At 52.8% G+C, this 25,451-nt stretch overlaps 2 protein-coding genes across 3 annotated transcripts; one reads left to right on the top strand and one right to left on the bottom strand.

The window, feature by feature from the left end:
* STAG3 (STAG3 cohesin complex component) lies at window positions 1-20,130 on the top strand. The gene is made up of 33 exons (XM_083447273.1): window positions 1-89; window positions 133-223; window positions 319-421; window positions 532-633; window positions 1,157-1,253; window positions 1,403-1,479; window positions 1,586-1,790; window positions 1,882-2,033; window positions 6,173-6,246; window positions 6,338-6,461; window positions 10,636-10,734; window positions 10,909-10,988; window positions 11,246-11,353; window positions 11,581-11,677; window positions 11,750-11,861; window positions 12,626-12,729; window positions 12,823-12,915; window positions 13,139-13,228; window positions 13,352-13,552; window positions 13,874-13,947; window positions 14,122-14,209; window positions 14,455-14,553; window positions 14,628-14,720; window positions 15,756-15,918; window positions 16,013-16,146; window positions 17,486-17,587; window positions 17,662-17,807; window positions 18,156-18,284; window positions 18,383-18,564; window positions 18,657-18,813; window positions 18,896-18,988; window positions 19,395-19,470; window positions 19,819-20,130. The coding sequence occupies exons 2-33, from the start codon at window positions 165-167 to the stop codon at window positions 19,825-19,827; spliced, it is 3,522 nt and encodes a 1,173-aa protein (XP_083303399.1). The 5' UTR covers window positions 1-89; window positions 133-164; the 3' UTR covers window positions 19,828-20,130.
* Window positions 19,118-25,444, bottom strand: AP4M1 (adaptor related protein complex 4 subunit mu 1). Of its 2 annotated transcripts, none has more exons than XM_083447503.1 (15): window positions 25,227-25,444; window positions 24,993-25,078; window positions 24,794-24,903; window positions 24,610-24,706; window positions 23,938-24,048; window positions 22,999-23,079; window positions 22,224-22,286; window positions 22,054-22,120; window positions 21,415-21,468; window positions 21,235-21,341; window positions 21,064-21,155; window positions 20,907-20,951; window positions 20,763-20,813; window positions 20,536-20,653; window positions 19,118-20,404 (listed from the first exon to the last, which is right to left on the bottom strand). In XM_083447503.1, the coding sequence occupies exons 1-15, from the start codon at window positions 25,369-25,371 to the stop codon at window positions 20,204-20,206; spliced, it is 1,428 nt and encodes a 475-aa protein (XP_083303629.1). In that variant the 5' UTR covers window positions 25,372-25,444; the 3' UTR covers window positions 19,118-20,203. The 2 variants fall into 2 exon arrangements, with proteins under 2 accessions (XP_083303629.1, XP_083303628.1); XM_083447502.1 differs by having other exon boundaries at window positions 24,794-24,900; window positions 25,227-25,422.
* Between the last annotated feature and the right edge of the window lie 7 nt (window positions 25,445-25,451).

Raw genomic sequence — 25,451 nt, 5'->3', positions numbered from 1 at the left:
GCAGCGCCGCTGGGAGCCGCGTGTCGGGCAGGCGAGCTGGGCGGGGCGAGCCGCGTTTCCCGCGCAGTTGCGCTGAGGGAGCCCGGAGGGCGGGCGGGCGGGCGGGCGGGCGGCGAAGCAGCGGCCTCGCAGGAGGAGGAGGAGGACGACGCCTCGCTCCCGCCATGGCTGCTCCGGCCAGGGCCCTCCGGCCGCGCCGCTCGGCCCCCGCCGCCCCCGCGCCGTGAGTCCCCGAGGGAGGGCCGGGCGGGCGTCCCTGGCCGGGCGAGGGAGGGCGGCGTGGGGCCGGGCCGGGCTGAGCTCCCTCTTGGTCCGCAGGGCGACGGGCAGCGACGCCTCGGAGGACTCCGGCGACAGCGCCTTCGAGGAAACCCCTCGCGGCAAGGCCGGCAAGCGGCAGCCGCGGCCCCGCAAGCCGCAGGTAGGCGCCGCCGCCGCCGCCGCCCCGAGGGAGGGCCGGAGGGAGGCCCCGGCCGGGCTGCGGTTTGGCGGGGCTCCCGGCTTCCTCGCCCTCTCTCTCCGTCCCCTCAGGCGGCGAGGCGAAGGGCGGCCCCGAAGGACCCTCTGGCGGCCGGCGCGGAGCCCAGCGGCGGCCTCTTCCAGGCGGTGAAGGCGGGCGGGAGCGCCGCGCAGGTGAGGGGCGGGGCGGCCGAGGGTCGCTTCTGAGCGCAGGAGCCGCGCTGAGAAGGCCCTGCTCTGGGCTCCAGTCTGGGCAGAGAGCGGGGAGCGCCCAGCACGGAGAAGGCGCCACCTCCTGCTCAACCCGAAGCTGCTGCTTGATCTCCATGGGATGCAGTTTGGGAGCAGCCTGGGAGCGCCCGTCCCCAGGGGAGCCTTTGAAGGAGAGGGAAAGATGTGCCTCCACCCCTGTCCTATGTGCTGGAATGGGATAGCTGGCTTGGTGGGCTGCAATGGAGCAAGGGTTGGGTTTTTGAAAGGAGACTTGGGGCAGGTGAGAGTGGCAGGGTTGGCTGGAGAAAGATAAGGAGCAGGGATATGCTGGGGGGGCGGGGAGGCAGAGGAATGTGTCTTAGGGGAAACTCAAATCCTCTAGTATGCTTGTGCTCTTGTGGGTCTCGCATCTCTCTCTTGTTTCTATGTGCGTGTCCTTGCCCTGCTCCCTTTGCCTACTGCCATCCTCTGTCAACTGCCACAGTCTATAGTTGATGACTGGCTTGAGAGTTACAAGAAAGACAGGGAATCTGGGTTTCTGGAGCTGTTCAACTTCATTGTCCACTCCTGTGGTTGCAAAGGTGAGTTTAGAGTGGAGTGTTGTGCTTCTGCGTACTCTTGCAAAAGCTCTCCTGTGCTCCGTCCTCCTTCCAGTTGCATGCTTGCTCTGCAGTGATGTGAGGCTGGATTGGCGCTCTCTCCCCTCTCTCTCCCCTCCACGGCCCTGCAGGTGTAGTGACCCTGGAGATGCTGAGAGGCCTTCAGAACTCGGAGATCATCCAGCAACTGACAGAATCATTTGATGAGGTGAGAACTAAGGAAGGGGGTGTTTCTGGGGAGGTTAAATCCAAACAGTCGCCTTGGAGGGAGGGTGGCAGAGACAAATGGTGGACTCAGACAAATCTTTTCCTAGGGCTCAGCAGAGTACCCACTGTTGTTGAACACCCCAGTCTGGCGGCGGTTTCGGCAGGGGTTCTGTGAGCTGTTGGGAGTTCTTGTGCACCGAACACAACATGCTGTTCTCTATGATGAGTATTTGATGGGTAGCCTTGTCGCCCTGCTTACTGGCATGTCTGACTCCCAGGTGCGTGCTTTCCGCCACACGAGCACCTTGGCAGGTAGGAGAGTAGTCTGGGTTTGGGTGGGCAGATGCATCCCTTTCTGAGAGGACCTGAGAAATGCCATGCTATGCTTCATCTTTTCCTGTAGCCATGAAACTAATGACAGGTTTGGTGCGTGTAGCTCTGAGTGTCAGCCTGCAGAAGGACAACAGTCAGCGGCAGTATGAGGCTGAGCAGGCCAAGGGATCGAGCTGCCGGGCTCTGGGGAAGCTGGAAGGGCTGCTGGAACAACGCAGAGAGGTGAAGGTGGCAGGGCTGCAGCACAAGGTGGCATGGGGTGGGGCGGGAGAGCAGGCAAATATGACCTCATGGAAATTACTGAAACCTCGTGGAATGAGACTTGTCTCGGGAGACGGTGGAAAAGGGCATATTTGGAGGTGGGGTAAACTGTTGGAAGGTTACAGCACCAGTTCTGGCTGTAGAGACCAATGCGAATGAGATGTGTTTTGTTGCAGCTGGGGCAGATGAAGGCATCTGGTTGTGCTGCTGTGGATGCACTATGGCATTTCTTCTCTCTCTGCTCCTTTCACCGGTCATCCCTCTTCTGGTCACTTTTATGGATGCAGGACCTGTCTGTCTCCAGGCATTGCAGTCATCTGCAAAGGATTCCCACACGGTGGGATTGATGTTTCCAGCCTTTATGTCACGTTTGCAGGCATCTTTGTAGCGCAGAGTTGGTCGGCCAATGGGTCTGGTGCCTGACGCCAGCTCCCCATAGAGCACATCCTTGGGGAGCCTACCATCTTCAATTTGTGGACAAGACCAAGCAAGCATAGGCATCGCTGAGACTGGAGTGAGAACTTGCTGGGAATGTGGGCTTGAGAGAGCACATTTTTGGTTGGAATTCTGTCCTGCCATTTGATACCCAAAACCTTTATGATGCAGCGTATGTGGAAAGTGTTGAGGCATCGCTCCTGGCGGTTGCCCATGACTTGCTTCCATAAAGCATCGTGCGCAACACACAAGCCTGGTAGACCTTCATCTTGGTATTGAATGTTTGTTGTTGTTGTTTAGTCGTGTCCAACTCTTTGTGACCCCATGGACCAGAGCACGCCAGGCACTCCTGTCTTCCACTGCCTCCTGCAGTTTGGTCAGACTCATGCTTGTAGCTTCGAGAACACTGTCCAACCATCTCATCCTCTGTTGTCCCCTTCTCCTTGCGCCCTCCATCTTTCCCAACATCAGGGTCTTTTCCAGGGAATCTTCTCTTCTCATGAGGTGGCCAAAGTACTGGAGCCTCAGTTTCACGATCTGTCCTTCCAGTGAGCACTCAGGGCTCATTTCCTTCAGAATGGAGAGGTTTGCAGTCCATGGGACTCTCTTCTTGCAGTCCATGGGACTCTCAAGTCTCCTCCAGCATCAGAATTCAAAAGCATCAATTCTTCAGCAATCCGCCTTCTTGATGGTCCAGCTCTCACTTCCATACATCACTACTGGGAAAACCATGGCTTTAACTATACGGACCTTTGTTGGCAAGGTGATGTCTCTGCTTTTCAAGATGCTGTCTAGGTTTGTCATTGCTTTTCTTCTAAGAAGCAGGCGTCTTTTAATTTCGTGACAGCTGTCACCATCAGCAGTGATCATGGAGCCCAAGAAAGTAAAATCTCTCACTGCCTCCATTTCTTCCCCTTCTATTTGCCAGGAGGTGATGGGCCCAGTGGCCATGATCTTCATTTTTTTGATGTTGAGCTTCAGACCATATTTTGCGCTCTTCTCTTTCACCCTCATTAAAAGGTTTTTTAATTCCTCCTCACTTTCTGCCATCAAGGTTGTGTCATCTGCATATCTGAGGTTGTTGATATTTCTTCCGGCAATCTTAATTCCGGTTTGGGATTCATCCAGCCCAGCCTTCACATTATGAATTCTGCATATAAGTTAAATAAGCAGGGAGACAAATATACAGCCTTGTCATACTCCTTTCCCAATTTTGAAGCATTGAGTTGTTCCATATCCAGTTCTAACTGTAGCTTCTTGTCGCACATAGAGATTTCTCAGGAGATAGATGAGGTGATCAGGCATTATATAAAAAAAATATAAAAAATTGTCCAGTAGCACCTTAGAGACCAACTAAGTTTGTTAGTTGGTCTCCAAGGTGCTACTGGACATTATTTATATTTATATTTATATTTTTATATATTTCTACTGCATCAGACCAGCATGGCTACCTGCCTGAATCTTGAATGTTAGCGTCACATTCTCCCATGCCCTTTTGAAGAGGTGAATCATTGCCATAGCTGCCTTGCCAGTACGTTTGTCCAGCTCAGTGTTACTAACGGTGGAACCAAAGTAGACAAAATCTACCACCTCAAGTGTGTGATCACCAGTGATGATGTGTGGAGTGCTGACAACATCCTGACCCAGGATGATGGTATTTGTCAGGCAAATAGTAGGGCTAAACTCCTGCAGACATGGGCAAAAATGAATATATATATATATATATATATGAATATAGAAATTGATGGGTATAAATTAATCACTGAAAAGGCGGAGACCCAACAGGAAGAGAGGAAGGTAAAGGATGTGTATACTTGTGAAGAGATTCATAACCTGGAACATGGAAAGCAGATTGAGAATATATGGGTAAAAATTACAGGAGAGGGAAACTACAGTGACCTTATTCTGGGTGTCTGCTGTAGACTTCCAAGCCAGACTGAAGACTTGGCTGATGTCTTCCCAGAGCAGATTATCAAACATTTGAAAAGGAGAGCTATAGTAGTCATGGGAGACTTCCCCAATATCTGCTGGAATTCAAGCTGCCAAGAAAGTAGTGTCCAACACATTCCTCACTTGGTCCTTACCAAGAGGGATGAACTGATCAACGAAGTAGAAGTCCTGGAAACCTTGGGGGGAAGTGATCATGTCCTCTTGGGTTTCAGAATGTAGAGGCAAGGGAAACTGCGCTCAGATGTGCACTCTAGACTTTAAGAAGGCTGATTTCAAAAAGTTGAAGGAACTACTGTGACATGCCATGGTTGGAAATAACTCAAAGAGAAAGGAGCTCAAGATGGATCAGAGTTTCTTAAAGGTGAAATATTAAAAGCTTAAATGCAGACGATTCCAACAAGAATTGGATGCAGAATGAGCTTACAGATGGGTTGAAATTTGAGAAGAGAAGAAAGGAAATCATGGAGGAGGAATATATATATATATACGAGTAGTCAACAGTTGCAGGGTGAATGTCAGATGGGCTAAAGCTCAGAATGAACTCAGGTTTGCAAGAGATGTTAAAAAGGGTGTGGTTTTTTGGCTGTGTTCAAAGCAAGAGGAACAAGCAAGTGGCAGGTCCTCTGTGTGGAGAAGATGGAGAAGTGCTATTGTATGAGCGAGAAGGCAGATGTCAGACAAGTTCCTTCACTGACAGCAGAACTGCTCAACATCTCCTTCTGTCTTCACCCAAAAGAAAAGCAATGCCCAACCTAGTGATAGCATGATAAGTGAAGTGAGGGAGGAGTTGCAGCCCAAGATAGGAAAAGAGATGGTAAGGGAACACCTAGCAACGTTAAATGCCTTCAAATCTCCAGGGACTGATGAGCAGCACCAAAGGGTTCTAATGGAGCTTGCAGATTTAATCTCAGAGCCTTTATCTATAATCTTTGAGAATTCTTTGGAGTTGTCATTCATGAATGTCTGGCATGCCACAGGTCTAAAGTGCAAATTTTAGGCAAAATACATCTTTGGATTTTTAGTTTCTTGGTAGCATTTTGGGGCTCACCATGTTGATCTAGTATTTCTTCAGGTGAAATTTCAGAACAGAAACATGCAGATTCAGCACAGAAACCACCAGGACCCAAGCAGGTCCTTCACCACACGTCTTTTGGGAAGAGCTCCGCAAATCCCTCGGTGGACTTAAGGGAGCAGCTTCTGTTGCACAAAGGCTCTCCACTGTGACTTCCCTAGATTCTTGGGCGAGTTGACATTTCTTATGGGTATCTGCGGGATCCCTTCTCCTGTCCCAGCTTTTCCTCGTCTCTCTTGATAAAGGCTTCAGGGCATCCAGGTGACTGGGCTTGGGATCATGGAACTCTGGGGTTCTAATGTATCAATATAAGCATTGGCTGGGTTCATTTCTCATAGACAGGAGGGAAAGGGTTCAATCTTCCTGTCACGGAACCCCTAGATTAAATATTAGAGCACTACAGCTGCTGAACTGATCATCTGTGGGCTGGTTTTTACTCCAGGCCTCTAGAGATTTATTCTAACTCATTAGGAGGCAATTTTGACTCAGTGTCATTTTTACATGCCAGAGACAGAAGATGTGACTGTGCTTCAAGCAGGGCAGACAGTGAGAGTCCCTCTAACATGTCAGATGCAGGTGGCAGTGCACACAAGTGCCTGGCTGGAGACTTAAACCACTTGTGTCCTGCTTTGTGTGTTGCCAGCTCCAGGAGAAACAGGAAGAGCTTGAGAATTTGATGAACGCTATCTTCAAGGGGGTCTTCATTCACCGCTATCGGTGAGTTGGGGTGAGGGCAAGTTCAGCTAGAGCAGGGACCAGTGAGCCACGCTGTCCATCTTAACACTTTCTTTGTTATTTGCTTGTCAAGGGACCTTATGCCTGAAATTCGTGCCATTTGCATTGAAGAGATGGGCCAGTGGATAGAGCATTACAGCAACTCCTTCCTGACTGACAGCTATCTCAAGTACATTGGCTGGACGCTACATGACAAGGTAGGTAGGTGGAAGAAGGTGGGTGTTGCATCCAGCAGGAGGTACCCATCTGCTCATAGGCAAACAGCTGTAAACATGTTCAGGGCTTCCATGGGACTGCGGTGGAGAACCTTTCTTAGCCTGAGAGTCAGATTTCCATATGGCCAACCTGCCAAGGACCAGGGCACACGCTTACACCTGGGCAGGCAGGGATGCCTCTGTGTGATCTCTAACAGGAAGAAACAGCATTCACACATCCAGCCACCTCTGTGCTGGGGTGGGAGGAAATGCTGCTGTTTCATTTTGAAAGGTTAGGCAGCATTTCTCTTGTTTCTGATCTTGGAGACATTTCAAATGCATTATTTCAGTAATAATAGCAACGCTGCTAGATAAGCTATATTATTCTGTTACCGAGAATTGGAGGGAGGGGGGTATTGAACCGCAAGCACAAAGAGGTGCTGAGCGAGGGGTTTGATGTAAGTATACCAAAGGAGGATGTCAAAAACACCAGAATGGGCAGTTCTACTGCCTTATTTAGAGGTATAAACTTACACCACAGCATGCAGAGCCCCACTACCTGTACAGAAGGGATGGACACCACAAAAGCGAGAGGTCGTCATGATTTGTTTGCAGCTGAGGAAACATGTATGTGTCCTTTATGCACAAAGTAGCATATGTTAGTTTCCCCTGGTCAGCGAGGCCAGAGGTAGCAGCTGTCCAGAGCTCCTCTCTTCCTGGGCCCTGAGCCCAGCATCCCAAGGCTTACAGATAAGCATAGCATCGAAGCAAGACACTTCGCATATATCAAAGCAAGTGAATATAAACATGAGCTTGTCCTTTCAACAACTAGCCATTGTAGTTGTTGCTACAATTGGTCGTTGTTGGAACATTTCACCTTTGGTTCATTACGGTGATTGTCAGAATAGCTGCTTTTCTAGTGGATATGTTTTTGGAGGGAAAGGTTTGGAAGAGAGATTCTTACTCTCTCAGTAAAGTTAAGTACAATTGTGATTGCACATTAAAACTTGGTTAGATTTGCATCTTTAAACAAATGTTCTTCACAAAAATACTTTGCGTATAATAAATCACAGACACTTAGCTTTGCAAACAGGTGAATATTTTGCTAAGGAGTTATAGAAGTTACAGTCGACATCAAAATCTGCTGGTAGTGAAATTAAGATGAAAAAGGTGTCACGGCTAAAATGGCCGCTGCTTCTTTAATGCGAATAAAGCTGGGTCAGCATGAGTCAGCAGCCTGCACTGGGTTGTGTATATAGAGTGAGAAATGTTAGTTTGGGTTGGCTGGTGTTTGGGTTGGCTGGTTGGTTAGTTACTGTTGATGTGTGTAGTTGGTCAGTCGCTTTCGCACAAAGACTTTTAAGAATAAAACTCTGCAAGGACTTTTCTCGTGGACTCTTTTGTGCCGACAAGGGTCCGAGGACCAGGCTGAGGAGACAAAGGGAGGTCAGAACCCTTTCCTTCTTTTTTTTGCTTTTTACAAACACTGACAAAAGGTTCCAAACGACTTAAAAAGAAATGTACTTGGTTTCATTACAAAAAGGTTCATGCAATCTTTCGACTAACAAAAATGCAGGCAATGAAACCTCCTTATAGAGAGATTCTTCATTCACATGCAGCATTCTTGAGTTGGGATCAGGAAGCAGGAAGACTGAGAGCCTTAGGTTAACCCTTTCATGCACACAAATGTGAGGCAGTAACTGTATTATCCAGAGTGCCTGAAGAACTATGGATGGAGGCTCGAAACATTATACAGGAGGCAGCAACGAAAACCATCCCAATGAAAAGGAAATGCAAGAAAGCAAAGTGGCTGTCCAATGAGGCCTTACAAATAGCGGGGGAGAGAAGGCAAGCAAAATGCGAGGGAGATAGAGAAAGATACAGGAAATTGAATGCAGAATTCCAAAAAATAGCAAGGAGAGACAAGAAGGCCTTCTTAAATGAGCAATGCAAAGAAATAGAGGAAAACAACAGAATGGGAAGAACCAGAGATCTGTTCAAGAAAATTGGAGATATGAAAGGAACATTTCGTTCAAAGATTACCATAATAAAGGACAAAAGTGGTAAGGACCTAACAGAAGCAGAAGACATCAAGAAGAGGTGGCAAGAATACACAGAGGAATTATACTAGAAAGATATGGATGCCTCGTACACCCCAGGCAGTGTAGTTGCTGACCTTGAACCAGACATCCTGGAGAGTGAAGTCAAATGGGCCTTAGAAAGCATTACAAATAACAAGGCCAGTGGAAGTGATGGTATTCCAGCTGAACTATTTAAAATTTTAAAAGATGATGCTGTTAAGGTGCTAGCTACACTCAATATGCCAGCAAGTTTGGAAAACTCAGCAGTGGCCAGAGGATTGGAGAAGGTCAGTCTACATCCCAATCCCAAAGAAGGGCAGTGCTAAAGAATGCTCCAACTACCGCACACTTGCACTCATTTCACACGCTAGCAAGGTTATGCTTAAAATTCTTCAAGGAAGGCTCAAGCAGTATGTGGACCGAGAACTCCCAGAAGTGCAAGCTGGATTTAGAAGAGGCAGAGGAACCAGAGACCAAATTGCAAACATGCGCTGGATTATGGAGAAAGCCAGAGAGTTCCAGAAAGACATCTATTTCTGCTTCATTGACTATGCAAAAGCCTTTGACTGTGTCGATCACAGCAAACTATGTCAAGTTCTTAAAGAAATGAGAGTGCCTGATCACCTCATCTGTCTCCTGAGAAATCTCTATGTGGGACAAGAAGCTAAAGTTAGAACTGGATATGGAACAACTGATTGGTTCAAAATTGGGAAAGTAGTACGACAAGGCTGTATTTTGTCTCCCTGCTTATTTAACTTATATGCAGAATTCATCATGCGAAAGGCTGGGCTGGATGAATCCCTAGCTGGAATTAAGATTGCTGGAAGAAATATCAACAACCTCAGATATGCAGATGACACAACCTTGATGGCAGAAAGTGAGGAGGAATTAAAAAACCTTTTATTGAGGGTGAAAGAGGAGAGCGCAAAATATGGTCTGAAGCTCAAAATAAAAAAAACGAAGATCATGGCCACTGGTCCCATCACCTCCTGGCAAATAGAAGGGGAGGAAATGGAGGCAGTGAGAGATTTTACTTTCTTGGGCTCCATGATCACTGCTGATGGTGACAGCAGCCACGAAATTAAGAGACGCCTGCTTCTTGGGAGGAAAGCAATGACAAACCTAGACAGCATTTTAAATAGTAGAGACATCACCTTGCCAACAAAGGTCCGTATAGTAAAAGCTATGGTTTTCCCAGTAGTGATGTATGGAAGTGAGAACTGGACCATAAAGAAGGCTGATCGCCGAAGAATTGACGCTTTTGAATTATGGTGCTGGAGGAAACTCTTGAGAGTCCCATGGACTGCAAGAAGATCAAATGCATCCATTCTTAAGGAAATCAGCCCTGAGTGCTCACTGGAAGGACAGATTGTGAAGCTGAGACTCCAATACTTTGGCCACCTCATGAGAAGAGAAGACTCACTGGAAAAGACCCTGATGTTGGGAAAGATGGAGGGCACAAGGAGAAGGGGACGACAGAGGATGAGATGGTTAGACAGTGTTCTCGAAGCTACAAACAGGAATCTGACCAAACTGCGGGTGGCAGTGGAAGACAGGAGTGCCTGGCGTGCTCTGGTCCATGGGGTCACGAAGAGGCGGACATGACTGAACGACTAAACAACAACAAAAACTGTATTACAGCGTATAAGGCTGAGATGAGATTTGAGCCCAGGGGCTTTTTAAGTCAAAGTCAGTTATGAGTGAATGTAGTTCAGAGGAAAAGACTTAACTTGCTGTTTGCCATAGGAAGCTTTCAGGTAGAAGTTACTTGACTTAGGACAGCTGTCTTGTAGTCCTTTGAAGTCAAGGCTCCTTAAAACCCATTGAAACAAATTTTAACTGCAAGATTGCAGGCTTGTTTAGGTGACTATAAGAATCTGTGGTTATACTAGTTACTTGTTCATCAGTGTGGGTAGTGCAGGTAATATTCTCAGTTGATTCTGTGGAAGTAGAAACATGCCTGTGAACGCTGAGGTTCTTCTGGGAAAATGTCCACCTTAGGGTCTGGCCGTGCTGATCTCTCTTGAAGAAGCCCAAGGAGTTGGACTGGCAGCTTCTAGTCTCTTGCTCCTAATCTCCTCTTGTCTGTCTTGCAGCAGGGGGAGGTCCGGCTCAAGTGCCTTCTTGCTCTACAACGACTGTATCACAGCCAGGAGAGGGCTGCTCGCATGGAGCTCTTCACCAGTCGCTTCAAGGTGAGGGTCTGGACCCAAGAATGCTGTCAGCTGGATGTCTTCCACACCTTCTTGGCCTTCCTCTGACAGGGGGAGTGTGTTCCTGGACATTCTGCTGTGGGCTCCTTGCATCTGTGAAGACATGGTGGGGAGGTGCGTTGTTCTCCCACCCAATGCCTGCGCTCTTCCCTGCAGGAGCGAATGGTCTCCATGGTCCTGGACAAGGAGCCCCAAGTGGCAGTGGAAGCTGTCAGGCTGCTCACCCTCATCTTTCAGTAAGTGTTGTCAGGGTGGGGGTGTTGCTAGGGCCTGAGCCCCATGGACCCCCCCCCCCCAAATGTCCATAGTGTGCACACAGGAATCTTCCTTGGTCCATTCAATGCAGTGTTGTCTGCGCTGACAAGCAAGCCGCCTCCAGGGTTGGGACAAGGTGTTTCTCAGCCTGCCTGGGACCTTTGCATGCAGGGCATGTGCTCTGCCACTGAGCTCCAGCCTTGGCCCACTGATGAGTGGATGCTTGATCTCCATTCAGGAATATGGATGATGTGCTCACAGACTCGGATTGTGCAAGCGTCTTTCCACTTGTGTATGCTTCTAACCGTCCCCTTGCAGCAGCCGCTGGCGAATTCTTGTATAACAAGTGAGTGTGTCCTCTCTCTATCCCCCCCCGGAACTGCAGCCTCTCAAGCAGAAGACCAGCTTGTTTTTTCATGTATCTTGTAAATCATATGTTTTGCTGCAATCAAGCGGTTTGTAAATTTTATTAAACAAACAAGATTTGATCCTGCTCTGCTGCCTCTTACAAGCCTTCCTGCAGAATCCTTGATTCCATCTCCCCTTTCTTAACAATAGCGGTTTGGCCCCTAGGTTGTTGGCTCCCACCATGTGTGCCAGGGGGACGGCAGGGAAGCAGCGCACCCGAGCCGCCTTCCAGCTGCTGCTGGCCTTTTTCATTGAGAGTGAGGTGAGGCAGCAGGGAGGTGGGGGCAGGAGAGGCCTTCCCAGGCAGGGGCATGACATTGCTGTCCCCACACAGTTCCATGACCATGCCAGCTACCTGGTGGACAGCCTGTGGGACTGTGCGGCTGCCTTGCTGAAGGACTGGCAGCTGCTGACTGGGCTTCTGCTGGAGGATCCCCCTGCGGAAGGTGAGGAACAGGTGGGGGGTGAAGGGACACCTGGAAGCAGTGAAGAGCATTGACACCTCTGCCCAGCTTGCATGCGTGATGGGGGTGGAGGTTGGCTCTTGCTGGACACGTCTGCCAGTAAAGTGTCTAAGGTGAAAACTTTCAATCTGGTGTGGTCCAGGACCCACCCAGCTCTTCAGTGATCAGCTCACAACTGCAAGGTCTGAGTAGAATCATGGAAGGGGAGGGGTTACCTTGGATCGGGCACCTGCTTGTCATTTTTAGCATTGCCTGGACACATTCCTAGCAGGTACATGTCCCGCCCTCCTTTGGCTGCTTCCAAAGGTGCCAGGGGAGGAGGTGGAGTGGTTTGCATGTTGGCAGTTTTAAGCAGTTTCTCTGGCTGTGAAGAGATGCAGGAGCAGTGTTCAGTCTGGTTGCCTATTTTTTACCTTCACACAAGTTGAGATGGAGACATAATGGCTGCTGGTGAAATGAAGCCTCTCCTTTGAGACTTCTCACAGGGTAGGCTAAAGTTGGAGTGGGGAACATACAAGGTGGTGAACTACAACTCCCATCAGCCCTAGCAGGCATGGCAAATGTCCAGGGATGATGGAAGTTGCAGTTCACCAACGTTGAGGTGGGTTTAAAGGGCAGTCCAGACACGGACAGTGTATGAGGTGTACTGTGTGGAACAACTGCATTGCGCTGGCCAGCAAAGGGCCTGCAGAACTGCTTGGGTGAGCTGCCTCGCTCCCTGGCTCAGCTGCCGCCTTGCTCCACAGGCCTTGGAGACCGAGAGGAGAGCAGCCTCATCATGTTCTTGGCAGCCAGTGTGCGACAGGCCACAGAGGGGCAGCCACCTGTTGGCCGGATCTCTGGAAAGAAGGTAAAGGGTGGGTCAGGGTGGCCGCCTGAGGTGTTCTTAGCTCATCTCCTGCCCTCCCCTGGGCTGTGCTTCCCATCCTTTCTTCTCTACAAGGTGCTTTCTGCTCGGGAGCGCAAGGTGCAAGTGGAGGATCGCCTCAGACTCACTCAGCACCTCATCCCCCTGCTGCCCCTGCTGCTGGCTAAGGTGAGCCCTGTGAGGGATGGGGGCCTCCCTCTGTGTTACTGGGAGGGGGCATGGAACAGGGGTCCCTCCCTGTTGGGGTCTGGGTTCATGGCACTTGACATTCTTGGCTTCAACAAATGCAGACAAGATGGTTTCCCTTGCCCTGGGCAGTGCCCTCCTGTTCATGGCTCCTCTTGGCTATGCGGGAGCCTGAATGTCCCTTCTCTCCGCTCCCTTTGGCCAGTTCTCAGCTGATGCCGAAAAAGTGGTTTATCTGCTGGAGGTCCCGCGCTACTTTGACCTGACTCTTTACAGCAGCGGCCGTCTAGAAAAGGTGAGGGAGCCCTGCGCCTGCCCCCTTCCCTTTGCCAGACCAGGGCTTAGGTGTGGGGCTGGGCTTGCCTTCTCCCCCTAGTCCAGAGCTGCCATTCAACCAGGCTGCTGCACTTCCCCCAAGCATTTAGAGCTGCTGCTGGCCCAGCTGTGGGAGGTGATGGAAAAGCACACAGACTGCGAAGTGCTGGAGGCTACTTCCAGGACTCTGCACATGCTCTGCTCTCCAGAACTGGCTTTCTACAGCCGTGCAGATTTTGCCCGCAGTCGTCTGGTGGACCATCTGGCGGATAAATTCCAGCATGAGGAGACTGAACTGTTCCAGGTACAGAGCACTGGTGGCTGTGGCATCTTGGAATGGTCAGTGGTGAGGTAGTGGCCAGACCACAGATGGGCGGGTGCAGCGGAGGTGCCTGGGAATGGGGTTGGTGGCTGGGTTAGGCAGTGCATGTATGGAGCAATGCTTTCCCTTCATTTCTCCCTCTTCCACTATAAGAGTGTTGAGGTACTGGGTTGCTTTCCTGCTTCACAGATAGACAGGGCATCTCTGCCATTGCAGTCCATGGAAGCCCAAGACTGCAGTGATCACGGAGGAGGAGAAATGGGCATGGTCAATTAGGTTTTCTTTCTCTTGGTTCCTGTTCAGTCCCCCGGCTGTCTGGAGAATGAAGATGTGTACTGTGTGGCTACCACTCTCAAACGCATTGCCATCCTGCACAGGTGAGCACAGGGAGGAGGGAGAGAACCAGGCCGTCCTGTTGTTTTGCAGGCCCCATCCTGGCTAGCGTCCCAGCTCAAGGCTTTCAGACCCTCCCTCAGCTGCTCTGGAGCAGCCCCATGCTGCTTCTGTTGCATGGAAGAGGCAAGGAATGTCCTTTGCTTTTTTGTCTGCAGTGCTCATGACCTGACCCCGTGGAATTTCTTTGATCCCTGCATCCGACTCCTGCGCCACACGGTGGACACAGAGGAGATCCCCAAGCAGGTACTGCAGGGTTGCAGGGAGAGGGGCTTGAACTGACGAGTGCCCTGGAAAAGTGGAGATGAGCATGTGCCCACAGTTGCATGCCTGTGTGTCGTCTCATTGTTGCTACCACATCCTGCTCCCTTCCCCCATTTTGGGGGGTGGGTGCAGTCTTGCAGCTGCAGAGTGGGAGGCTCCTTCCCACCCCAAAAATTCTTGATCTTGCTTTGGCTACTTCCATATCTGCCTGACTTCCTTTGTTGCAGGTGGTCATCTCTGCCATATCCTGTTCATACTTCTCACTCTATTGGGAGCTGTCCCATCTCTGTGCCGCCACCGCAGCCTCTGACCCCCTTCCCAGACAGGTAAGCAGGGCTTTTAGAGAGGGTGGGTCTCCCTCTGCACCACCACACGCTCATGACACCACTCCTCCTTCCAGGAGCAGCTGCTCAGCCTGAAGCAAAAAGTGGCTTCCTTCTGCTCCCTCTGTCAGAACTGTCTTGTGGACATGGACCCCGGTGTTCAGGAGCAGGTAAGAGCAGGAGACAGGGTTCCTGTGTTCCCCGTGGCTCTTGCCTACTTCATGAAACACTCAAAAGAGCTGGGCTTCTTCTGCTGTTGGCCACAGGGATGCTTGCTCATCTCTTGTTCACATTCTCCCTTCACAACATGAGAGAGAGAAGTTGCCAAATCTTGCAAAGCCCACTGGCCACAACCCCTTCCTTCTTATCCATGTGGGCACAAGCAGTACTGCCACACAACTTTCAGCATATAGCAAAGGACTCTGATACTCTGGGCAGGAAGCTGAAGGACCTTGGGGCAAAGGTGGTCTTTTCATCTACCCTGTTGAAGGTTGTGACCCAAAAAGAGAGGGTAATACTGGAGGTCAACCACTGGCTGTGCAGGTGATGTCAGGAAGGTTTGGCATCTTGGATCATGGTCTCCACTTCTTGAGGACAGACTTCTGGCAAGAGATGGGCTGCACCTCACAGCAGTTGGCAAGAATGTGTTTGCTAAGAGTCTCACAAACCTGATCCGGAGATCTTTAAACTAGATCCTGAGAGGGAGGGAGACAACATTACAGTTAGAACACCAGTTACTGAGGACGATAACTTCATTGATGCGCAGGAGACGGAGCTGGTGCTCCAGAAACCTGCTAAAGGGCAGGAAACTACAAGAAGGAAGCAGCTGGAGGAGCGACTCATGGTTTCATTTGTTGCATTTGTGCAGCTGATTTGAGTGTCTGTGTGCAATGGTGTTTGGGGGGTTGGGAGGCAGCAGCCTCAGGAGTCATGGAGGAGGGAGGCATTGATTTCTTGCCCCAGCCACAACTGCAATGCAGTGGGTGGGAGCTTCCTTGCCTGCTGCTGCTGGGACAAGGAAGAGGCTACTCCTCCCCTTTGCCTGCCCTGTTGATTCGGGGGGGGGGGGGTGTTACAGGAAAGAGGCAGTGTGTCCCTGCTTGCTGCCCTTTTCCTGCCCCCTCCCCCATTTTCTAGGACTTGCTCCTGAATCCTGCGATGTCTCTTCCTGCCCCCTCACTTTCACTCTCTGGTTTCCCTGCCAGGCCTTTGTGGTGCTGACTGACCTGCTCGTGATTTTCGGCCCTCAACTGCCGTATGGGGGCCACTGCCTGCTCCGGGAGCTGGTGTACGAGCCAGATGTTGCTTTGCAGTCGCAGCTGGCTGGCTTCCTTGTGGACCACGTCTTCAACCACGACCAGGTCGAAGGTATTGGGCTGGGCCCATGGTGCCACTGGCTGCAGGAGGGCAGGGGGTCCCTGGGCAGAGCAGCCTCCCCCACTCTTCCTCTTGTTGGCCTCAGGCAGCCAGGATGAGATGCTCCAGATTGAGGAACTGCACCAGCGCCGCAAGCTGCTGGCCGGATTCTGCAAGCTCATTATCTACGGAGTCCTGGAGCTGAGTGCTGCCTCAGACATCTTCAAGCATTACTCCAAGGTTGGTGGGCGGTGGGCGGATGTGCCCAGGCTCTTGGCTCTGACATGGGTCCCCTTCCTCTTGCTCAGCGATGTTGCTGGACAGCTGGTTGGGTGCCAGATTACCTGTTCCTTCCCCAACAAGGCTCCAAGAGACCCACCACATCTGGTCCTCCATGTGCAGCTCTGGTGGGCTGCGATGGGGGGAACGACTGTTGCTTTTGGCACTACCTGGAGCTGTAATGCACAGCAGCTGCCTGGTGGTAGAGGATGGGGACCTTCTTCCTCCCAGGCTCCCAAGGGATTCTTTTCCCACCCTGAGGATGGGGAATATGTGTTACAGTTCAAAAGATCACCGGCTCGGTGCAAGTGCAAAGCATTAGGCACGTAGCCAGAAGCGCACTGAACTCATGGATGATCAGGCAGCAGCAGATTTAAAAGACCCTATTGCCTCACCCAAAGTCTCACCACTACTCACCAGGCTGGTCGGGCCTGGCTAGGGGTGTTCTGTTGGCAGGGGTTCGATTCTGGCTACCTTTGTGCAGCATCCACCTGGGGACAAACCCTGGGATTCTCTGTTCTATGTGATAGTCAGCAGAGGACTGTAATAATAGCTCTCTTTGACCCGGTCTTTCTGGCATCCTAGCATGTCCCACATGAAGCACTTTTAGCTTGGCAAATAGCACCAACACAGATAGTCCTGCTTAGCTGCTCAACTATCAACCATGCCTACCATGGCCTACATAGGCCTGCCTGCCTGTCCATTCATCTCTGCAATGCACTTACTCCAGCAAAGCAGTTGTCTCTTACTCTAGAGCAGCACATTCCCAGTACAATCTGAGCAGAAATTCACCATCCTGATTGGCACAAACCTCTTTGCATGTCTGCAAGAAAAGAAATATTTTTGGTCACCTGACAATGTGATGTCAGGGGATTGAGGGATAGGCACATGGCTGGGAAAGGTTCCCTCTGCCTGTGCTACAGCCCAGCCCCTTTGCAGCCTTCAGAGCCCAGTCAGACTCATCTCAATGGCCCATGAGTGCTGTGCTTGCCGGGCCTGAGGTGTCTCCAGCGGGTTGCCGGCTGCTGTCCAGCTGCCTGACTTTGCAGTTAACCAAAATAGCCAGCCAGTGTATTGTTCACAGAAGCAAAACTTGAAATGCACAAGTCATGGCTCTTGGGCACAAGAGGATGTTTGGAAGCCCATTTCCAGTTGGACCCTAGCCAAGGAGTGCTGCCTGCTAGGACTATTGCCCTTCCTTACCCATCCCATAATAGGGAATAGAACTTTCTGTGTGTTTGTCTATGGCTTAAGCCTATGCCTTGGGAATGGAGTGACTTTAGTGTTCTGCCCCCACCAGGCCTACAATGACTACGGGGACATCATCAAGGCGACACTGAATGAGACCCGCCAGATTGACCGGACCGAATGGGCTCACACGCTGCTCCTCACTCTGCAGCAGGTAATGGGGGAAGGACCTTGAGCCAAGAGGTTGGGGAGAGGCCTTGGGTGACGCTCCCTTGCTCTTCCTCCTAGCTGCTGACTCAGCTGCTTCTGGAACAGGGACCTGTAGGCGTCCACTCTGCCGCCTTCCTGGAGATCCGGGATTTGGCACGGCGCTTCTCTCTGCTCTTCGGGCTGCACCAGCTGCAGAACCGCTCCGCCCTTGTCACTCTGCATAAGTGAGGATGCTGCTGCTGCCAAGGCCTTTTCTTCCTGTCTTGCAGGGTGTGGGAAGTAGTGGGAGGGCAGGATCTGGTCCAAGAGCAGCCAATGCCTGGCAGGAGGCCAGCTGAGCAGGTGGAGGGTGGGCCTTGGGAAGCCAGAGATGGCTGGTCCAGGGGCTCAGGGCTCTCTGCAACAAATGGCAGTGGCTTGCCAGGGTTCTGCCTGCAATGGACCTGGGCGCAAAGTGGCTGCTTCTGCCCTGAAGCACAGCCTTGTCCAGTTCCTGGGTGTGGGAAGGGCAAGCCAAGAGGCTGGCTCCCCAGGCCCAGGAGGCATCCCTGCTGCACTTTCATTTGCCGTAGGGATGGGATAAAGTTTGCCTTCCAGGAGCCGGTGGCCTCTGACTCCAGGCTGGACCTTGTCCACCTGCCCTTCTTGGAGCTGCTGAGCGAGTTTTCTCCGCGGCTGGTGCCTCCCGACAAAGCCTTGCTGTGAGTGACTTGCGAGGGAAGAGGGGAGCCTGGGAGGCCCCTGTGCCCTCGACTCCATTCTCTGCTGTTAAGCCTAATGCAGCTCCTCCCTCTGGCAGGCTGTCCTATCTCAAGAAGATCAGCCAGGCGCACCTGTCCTTCCGACGTGGAGAGGAGCACCTCTGGGCTTCGCTTCTGGTCTATCAGCGCTCCCTGAGCCCCCAGGAGGGGGCAGCCCCCTCACCAGATGTACCTGCTCAGCAGAAGCCTGGACCACCTGCCAAGAGGCGGCACCTGGATGGTGGGAGACGGGATGGAGGGGGGCAGGGTGGTGGTGGTTGTACTGCTCCAGACTTGGAAGTGGAAATGGCCATGTTTCTCCTGCCTTGGCAGAGTCCCTTGGGCATAGCGATGCCAGTTTCTCCTCCACTTCTGGAAGCCGCCTACAGAGCCCCTTGCTGACATCCACCACCTTGCGGGAAAAAGGCCACTTGGCTGCCCAGCTGCTGGGCCAGGAGGACTCTGGCTCTGAGTCGGAATTTGTGCGGAGGTGAGCTGGGCTGCGGGTGGGCTAGGGCTCGCTAGCACCCTCCCTGCAGGAGGCTTGACTTGCTTCTCTTCTGCCTTTTCAGCCAAGCTCCGCAGGGGCCACAGCAGGGCCACAAAGCCTCTCGCAGCCAGCCACAGCCCAAGAACCGTGGCAGCCTAGGCTGGCAGCTGGGGCGGTAAGTTTGTCTGGGCCCTTGAGTTGCTGCAAGCTGGAGATTGGGCAATAGGGTTTCACCACGAGGCCTCTGCCAATTTAAATAAGTGGAAGTAATGTTTTCCATGAGAGAAGAACAAGTGATACAATATTTTGTATACGCTGTTTTATGGGTTTGTGGTTATATTCATGAATATGAATAGTCATTATTACAATAAAGCCAAGATGCTGTGCATCCAGGGAGAGATTCCTGTGACCAGACGGTCTTTGCAGGGCAGCTGTGGAAAGGCAGAGACAGGGCAGGCACCAGGCTGGAGCCATCCAGACTGCCTCTCCCACCCCCAGAATAAGCTTTAATCCCCCCAACATGGCCAGGCAGCAAACGCCCCTTTGCTGTGCCAAGACATGCCTCTGTTTTTGCCTCACAGGCTGACCCTGATGGAAGTGGGAGAGGCGGTGGTGGAAGAGCCAGAGACCAGTGAGGAGGAGGTCGCCTTTGGCAAGGTGAAAAGAAGTCCCTGGCAAGGGGGGGGGGAGCTGCCTGCCCCCAGGTCCCCTGAGAGCCCCAGCCAGCCTGACCTGCAGCACCTGCTCCTCCTTGCACCCCCTCAGCTACTTTCTGGTTTCCCTCTTGGGGGCGGGAGGAAGGGCTGCGTTTGGCTTTGCTGGAGTGACTCCACTTTGTGCAGCAGGCAGTGAATGGGTAGCTGGCCCACCTGGCTTTTGTCCGCAGGAGTCAGAGCTGAGGCCTCTCCTTGCCTGCAGGATCTTATCTAATGGCTATTTAAAGGAGAGATGAGTGGGGCAGAGCAAGATGGCTCCCCTTAACACCTGCCTTCCCTCTTCCTGCAGGATTCCTGAGGTAGGCTCCCCCCCTCGCAGTTTCTCAGGGGGCTCTATGCTGCGCTGCCCCTCCTGGGGTTGGAGGCTTCAGTTGCTTGTTGACAGTGCTGTTTGTCTAATCGGCGATCTGGTTTTGGTGCCTTGAGGGGCTCTCCTTGCCCTCATTTCTCAGGGACAGTTTTTGTTGTGTAGCATTTGAGGTTTTGCCTCAGCTCCTCTCACTTGTGGGACACTTTCCATTCTGCTATTTCTGTTCTGCTGTTCCTTTTTGATTGGGTTTTGTGGAGCTGTTGGCTGAGAAATAAAACTGTTTATGGAAAACTTCTGGTGCCTGCAAAGAGGCTGCTTTGACGGGGGCCGGCGAGGGATGTTGCACGGTTGGGCCCTAATGCATCTACCCTGCGCTGAGGCGGATGACGTAGGAATCGCTGTGGGTCACGTAGCGCACCCAGCGGTGAGGGAGGCTTGGCTGCGGCCCCACAAAGCGCAGGAAGCGGATCTGCAGACCAGAAGACGTGTGTGCTGGCACCTCAAAGGAGAGGTTGGCGGGGCCCAGCTCCAGCAGCCGCGCCCGGCTCAGCCCTGGCACCTCCAGCTGCAAAACAGACACACATGATGGGGCGGGTGAGTGTGGCAGCAGAGATGGAGCAGCAGCTGGAGGGCCACCATTGTGGGGCTTCCCTCCATTGCTGCACCAACTGCTGGGGCCATCAGTTACCCCCTTACCTTGAAAAGGGCTGAGAGCTGGGAGCCACCTTGGACTCTGGGAATGACCCACTCGATGGACTTTGTGGAGGGCTGGAAGGTGGCGGACTGCTCTGGACTGCTCAGCTCCTGGGAGAGGCTGGGGGTGGGGGAACAGCTGTGAGAGGGGGAGGGGAGCACGAAGCAGGGGCACAAGAACACCTGCCATGTTGGAAGTGGCCTTGCAGCAGCCGCCCCCCTCACCTTACCTTAGAGTGGCCTTAGGCACAGGCAGGTGGAGGTGGATGTTCACTGCGTGGCTGAAAGAGATGGGATCCGTAAGTGGGGCAGAGCAGGGTGAAGTGGGTGCCCCCTTCCTAGTTTGCCCCCCGAACTACAGGGAAGGACTCTACCTTTTTGGTGACAAGTCACAGCGAAGCTTGAGGTAGATCTGCACTCTGCAGGGGCGGAAAAGGTGCAGGGTGAGGCAGGGCTGGGGGCCGCCCCCTTCTCCTCCCTTGCCCAGGGCACTTTGAGGGCTGCTTGAGGTGGCAGCCAGGCCCCACTCACCGGCCGCTGGGGTCGTGGTTGATGGTGGGGAAAAGATGGAAGGGCAAGGCCGCCGGGGTGTCGTCCGCCAGCTGGTACTGCATCAGAGTCAGCTGCTCAAAGAAGGGCAGGGCTCAGCAGGTGGGCTTCTCCCAATCCCCATGGGCCAGCCCCCCGCCCACTTGCCTTTACCTCTCCTTGGCTGGGGTTCACGCGGAGGATGCGGCTGCGCTCAAATTCGTCCAGCTTGACGGAGCTGTGGAAGGAGCACTCGTCCACGCGCACTGCGGTGCCATAGCCTAGGGGCAAAGCAAGAGAGGCTTTAGCGGGGGCAGGTCCTGAGGGTCTGTGGCGGGCAGGGGGCACACTCACCTCGCAGCTCAGTCTTGCCCACGCAGAACTCTTCAGTGAGGCCAACCCGCATCTCTGTAGGGGAGAAAAGGGCACAGCCTCCATGAGCTCTCCTGGTTCCTCAAGGGGCATTTCCCCCCAGAGAGGAGGAGAGCCCTCACTACCTCGTGTCTCTAAGCAGTAGCCGCTTCTCTTCCTCACGGCTGCTGTGTTTTTATCCTTCAGCTTATTTGCAACTGAGGTCGCCCTGCCAAAGGTGATGGGGCAGTGGGTACATTTAACTTGCACAAGGCCTGCCTAGTGGGAAAGTGGGAGGGAGGAACCCCCATTCCCTGCAAGAAAGGAACCTTCACAGCAGGGCCAGGGTCACATCTCCCTGCAGCAGAACTCCCTATTTCTAGGCACAACCCCCCCCCCCAAACATGGCATGGATTCCTTGGTCACTTTGCACCATCCTTTGCAGGAGCCTCCAGTGCCCCCTGGGACAAACCTGCCCCTGCAAGTGGTGTCCAGACAAGCAGGAGGTCCTGGCTTGTCCTCTGAAAACCAGCCAGGCACTTTACTTTATGATGGGCAGAGAAAGGGAGAAGCAAGCAGAAGCTATCCAAATTGGCGGTTGCTCTCCCTGGTCAGGACATGTCTGTGAGGGCATTTACTCACCGGAGCAGCCAGGAAAGAAACTCTTGAGGCGGATTTCTCCTTGGATGTCAGTCTTCATGGGGGTTCCCTGGAGGGAAGAGGCACAGGGCTCAGGGCCTCCACCTGGGCAGTGCTGTGGGTTCAGGGAAGGGCTGTGCAAGAGGGAATCTCTGGCGCTGCTTTCGACTTACGTTGGCTGCAATGATGACTGTGAGACGCTCCACTACGTCCAGGAAGACCTCTGGCCGCGAACTCTGGAGGAAGAGACAGGACAGCTCTGCTGGGGCTCTTGCATTGTAGGGCCCTTGGGGATCCCTTCCAACCCTACAGTTTTGCAATTCTGTTCCCACAGTGACCAGGCAAATGCTTCTCTGAAGCCCACAGGCAGGCAAAGCATGACAACAAGTCGCCCTCTCATGCTCTCTGTGTTGGGGGCCAGGGGAGGGTTCTGGCCGGGTGAAGGTGCCCTGCTAGCCTGAATGAATCTTCCACCAGTTTCTGGGAGCCGTTTGGGTTCTGATACCACCAGAGCAAGAAAACCTCTTAGCCCCTTTCTCTGCACTTCTGCCTTTTTTTCTGAGCTACCAAGCCCCAAACACAGCAACTTTCCTCACGGGGGAGTCGCTCCACCTGCTTGATAACTTTGGTTGATCTTTTCCTGATGTTTCCCAGCTCTGCAATATTTATCTTGCAGGAGGTTGACCTAGATGATCGTGGGGTACATTCAAACTACAGTTCTAGGATTCTAAGTGCAACAACCAGAACTGAACTTGGAGTGTTGGGTGTGTTAATGCCATAGAATCGTAGGCTGATACCATGGCATTATGACAGTGGTGGTTTCAGATTACAGGTGGGACACAGGCATTTGTTGCATCATAAATGTTTGTTGGCAGTCAGCACAACTCCAGCCCTGCCAGCACCTTTGGGGAGCTTTTGCTGAGTGACTCAAGATACGGGGCATCTTACCTGTTCCCCGCGCAGGGACAGGACAGGACGGGCAGCTGCGCAACTGGGAGCCACTTTGCTTTGCTGTGTATCTGCTCCAAACTGGATCCACAAGAAATAATAATCATTGGAAACGGATGTTAATCTGAGTCCTGTGAAGCTGAAAGAGTCCTCAACTCTGTGAACAGCAAAGCAGCTTATTGCTGACTCTCAGTGACAGGTGTGTGAGATCTTGGAGAATGCCACAACATCCACAAAATAAGATGCTACAGAACACAAAGAGGAAAAGAGCAATGGCTCCCCAACGTTACTGTAACATAATAAATACTTGAAAAGCAGAGGTCACCAATATACTTTACCCAGAGCGCTTACACAATGCCCGTTGTTTATTGGGGTTGGGACCATTTTTCAGCCAGTGGGCTGGATCCTTGGATCCTTAGCTCCTTCAACCACTGTCAGCCATTTTGACAGTGGCTGGGAGAAGCCCCTGTGCCAAATTCTAGATTATCACTGGCAGTCAGTATAGACAATACTGCTTGAGGAATTAGCAGTGGGACTGGCATACCCAATGTGTTAGAAGAGGTGTTACGCATAGGCTTTGTTTCAACACTGAACCCACCACCCTCTCTTTCCTGCTTTTTCCTTGCAGCCTCACTGCCCATCTAGCAGGAGGCGGCTTTGGCTGCAGCAGCAGAGAGGCACCCAGAGCAGAGCCATTTCTTAGCATTTTCAGGCCAAGCATGACAAATCCAGCCCAAGGGATCCTGACAACTGGACAGAAGCACATGGCCACATACACAGCCTTGTGCTGTGCAAGCAAGTCTCCCTCATCTAGCAGCTGGGGCTTCTCATGAGGAGCAGGCCTTTAGAAGCTAAAAGGCATTAGGTGACCTCAATGCCAGGTTGCCATTCACTCCCATGGAGCCCATTTCTGGGTCTCGCACTACCAGCCCCACTCACCAGGCCCACCGTACTGAGGTCAAGAAGACTGAAGGGCTGGCTGAGCACAGGCTCCATCTGGATGAAGTTCTTCAGCACGTCGGGCGCTGTTGTCTGGATGTAGCCATAATCCTGAGGGGAGGGGAGAGTTGTGGGTGCAACCAGTTCCCTCCTACCCTTCCCCTTTGTGCCCCAAGCGAGAAAACACCTGGAAGCATCTATGCAGCAGGATTACTAGCCATGCACAGATTTGATCAAAGGAAATCACTTAGAAAAGCCATTAATGGCCATGGGGGGGGGGTCCAAGTGGTAGCCTCCTCACCCCAACTTCAGACAGAACCAGATCCAATGCCAGGCTCCGCCCTTTTAAAATGGTTTGCATGAATGGACCCTTCTTCTGCAATGGTCCTATTCTGGCTTCGGACCATGGTGCCCCCCTACCCAACTGTCCTGATGAGGTGCCACACATTTTGATCCTTGAAGCTGGGTGTGAGCCTGTTGGCACCTCTGGTGTCTTCTTCCGCTTACATGGTGGATTTCACTCTGTGTGGAAACTCTGCTATGAATTGGTCATGGCCTTGTTTGATATTGGAGCTTTTTGCACTGGTTGGCCTTCCTGGCAGGTGCCATCTCTTTGCATGAGGCGGCTGGCTTGCTGTCAAAAGGGGCCTGGTCCACCCCCACCCCACCTACCAGGAGCTCATCCAGGAGCTCATAGATGAGCGCAAAGTTGAGGCTGACCGTCTTCTCACTCAGAGAGCCGCAATAGTCCCGCAGGAGAGTCACCAGCCTGGAGGCAGGAGGGAGTACAGGTGTCAAGGGGGGGGGTCCCCACAGTGCCCCGCCCAACCTCGTGCACCGCAGGCAGCAGCCTCACCGGTTGAGGAACTCGACAGCTGCGAAAGGAGAGGCGTTGGGCAGCACCGTCACCACGAAGTACAGCCCGGCGTGGCGCACGTGCGCGAAGTGGAGTCCTTGGCGAGCCTGCTGGAGGGAATGAAGGAGGAGAGGGGTGTCAGTCAGCGGCGACCCGCTTCCCCTTGCACGACATAGCCCCCACCCGCCCGCTTCTCTACCATGAAAACGGGCGCCTGGTCCCCCGGCAGCGCGGCGATCTTCTGGCAAAAGGTGTCGACCAGCTCGGAGTCGCCGTCGCCGCGGACTGGGGGGGGGGTCAAGGAAAAAGGGGGGGATCAGAGCTCCCGAATCAGAGCCCGCCCCTGCGCCCGGGGGGCCCTCGGCCCTCCCCTCCCCCCCCCCGAAGCTGCCGGGCGCTGCTTCCCCGCCTGGCCGGAGCGCGCGGAGGATACAGTCCTTGTAGAGGAGGCGGTCGCCCTTGGCGGAGAGCACGAAGACCTGAGGAAGCATCGTCGCGGGGGGGGGGGGGCGAGCCGGGCACTCTGCACATGCCCCGGAGAGCCCGGGGGGAAGAGCTTCCGGATCCGGGCGGGGCATACAGATCCCCTACATCCGGGACCTCCGCTCTTTTCGGAAGCGGGCCGCCGTCAAGTGACAGCTTGCCGTAAAGAAGGAGA

This window comes from Podarcis tiliguerta, assembly GCF_965153285.1.
Source record: "Podarcis tiliguerta genome assembly, chromosome: 6".
Classification (NCBI taxonomy): Eukaryota; Metazoa; Chordata; class Lepidosauria; order Squamata; family Lacertidae; genus Podarcis; species Podarcis tiliguerta.
This window is presented reverse-complemented; position numbering and strand designations above follow the sequence as displayed.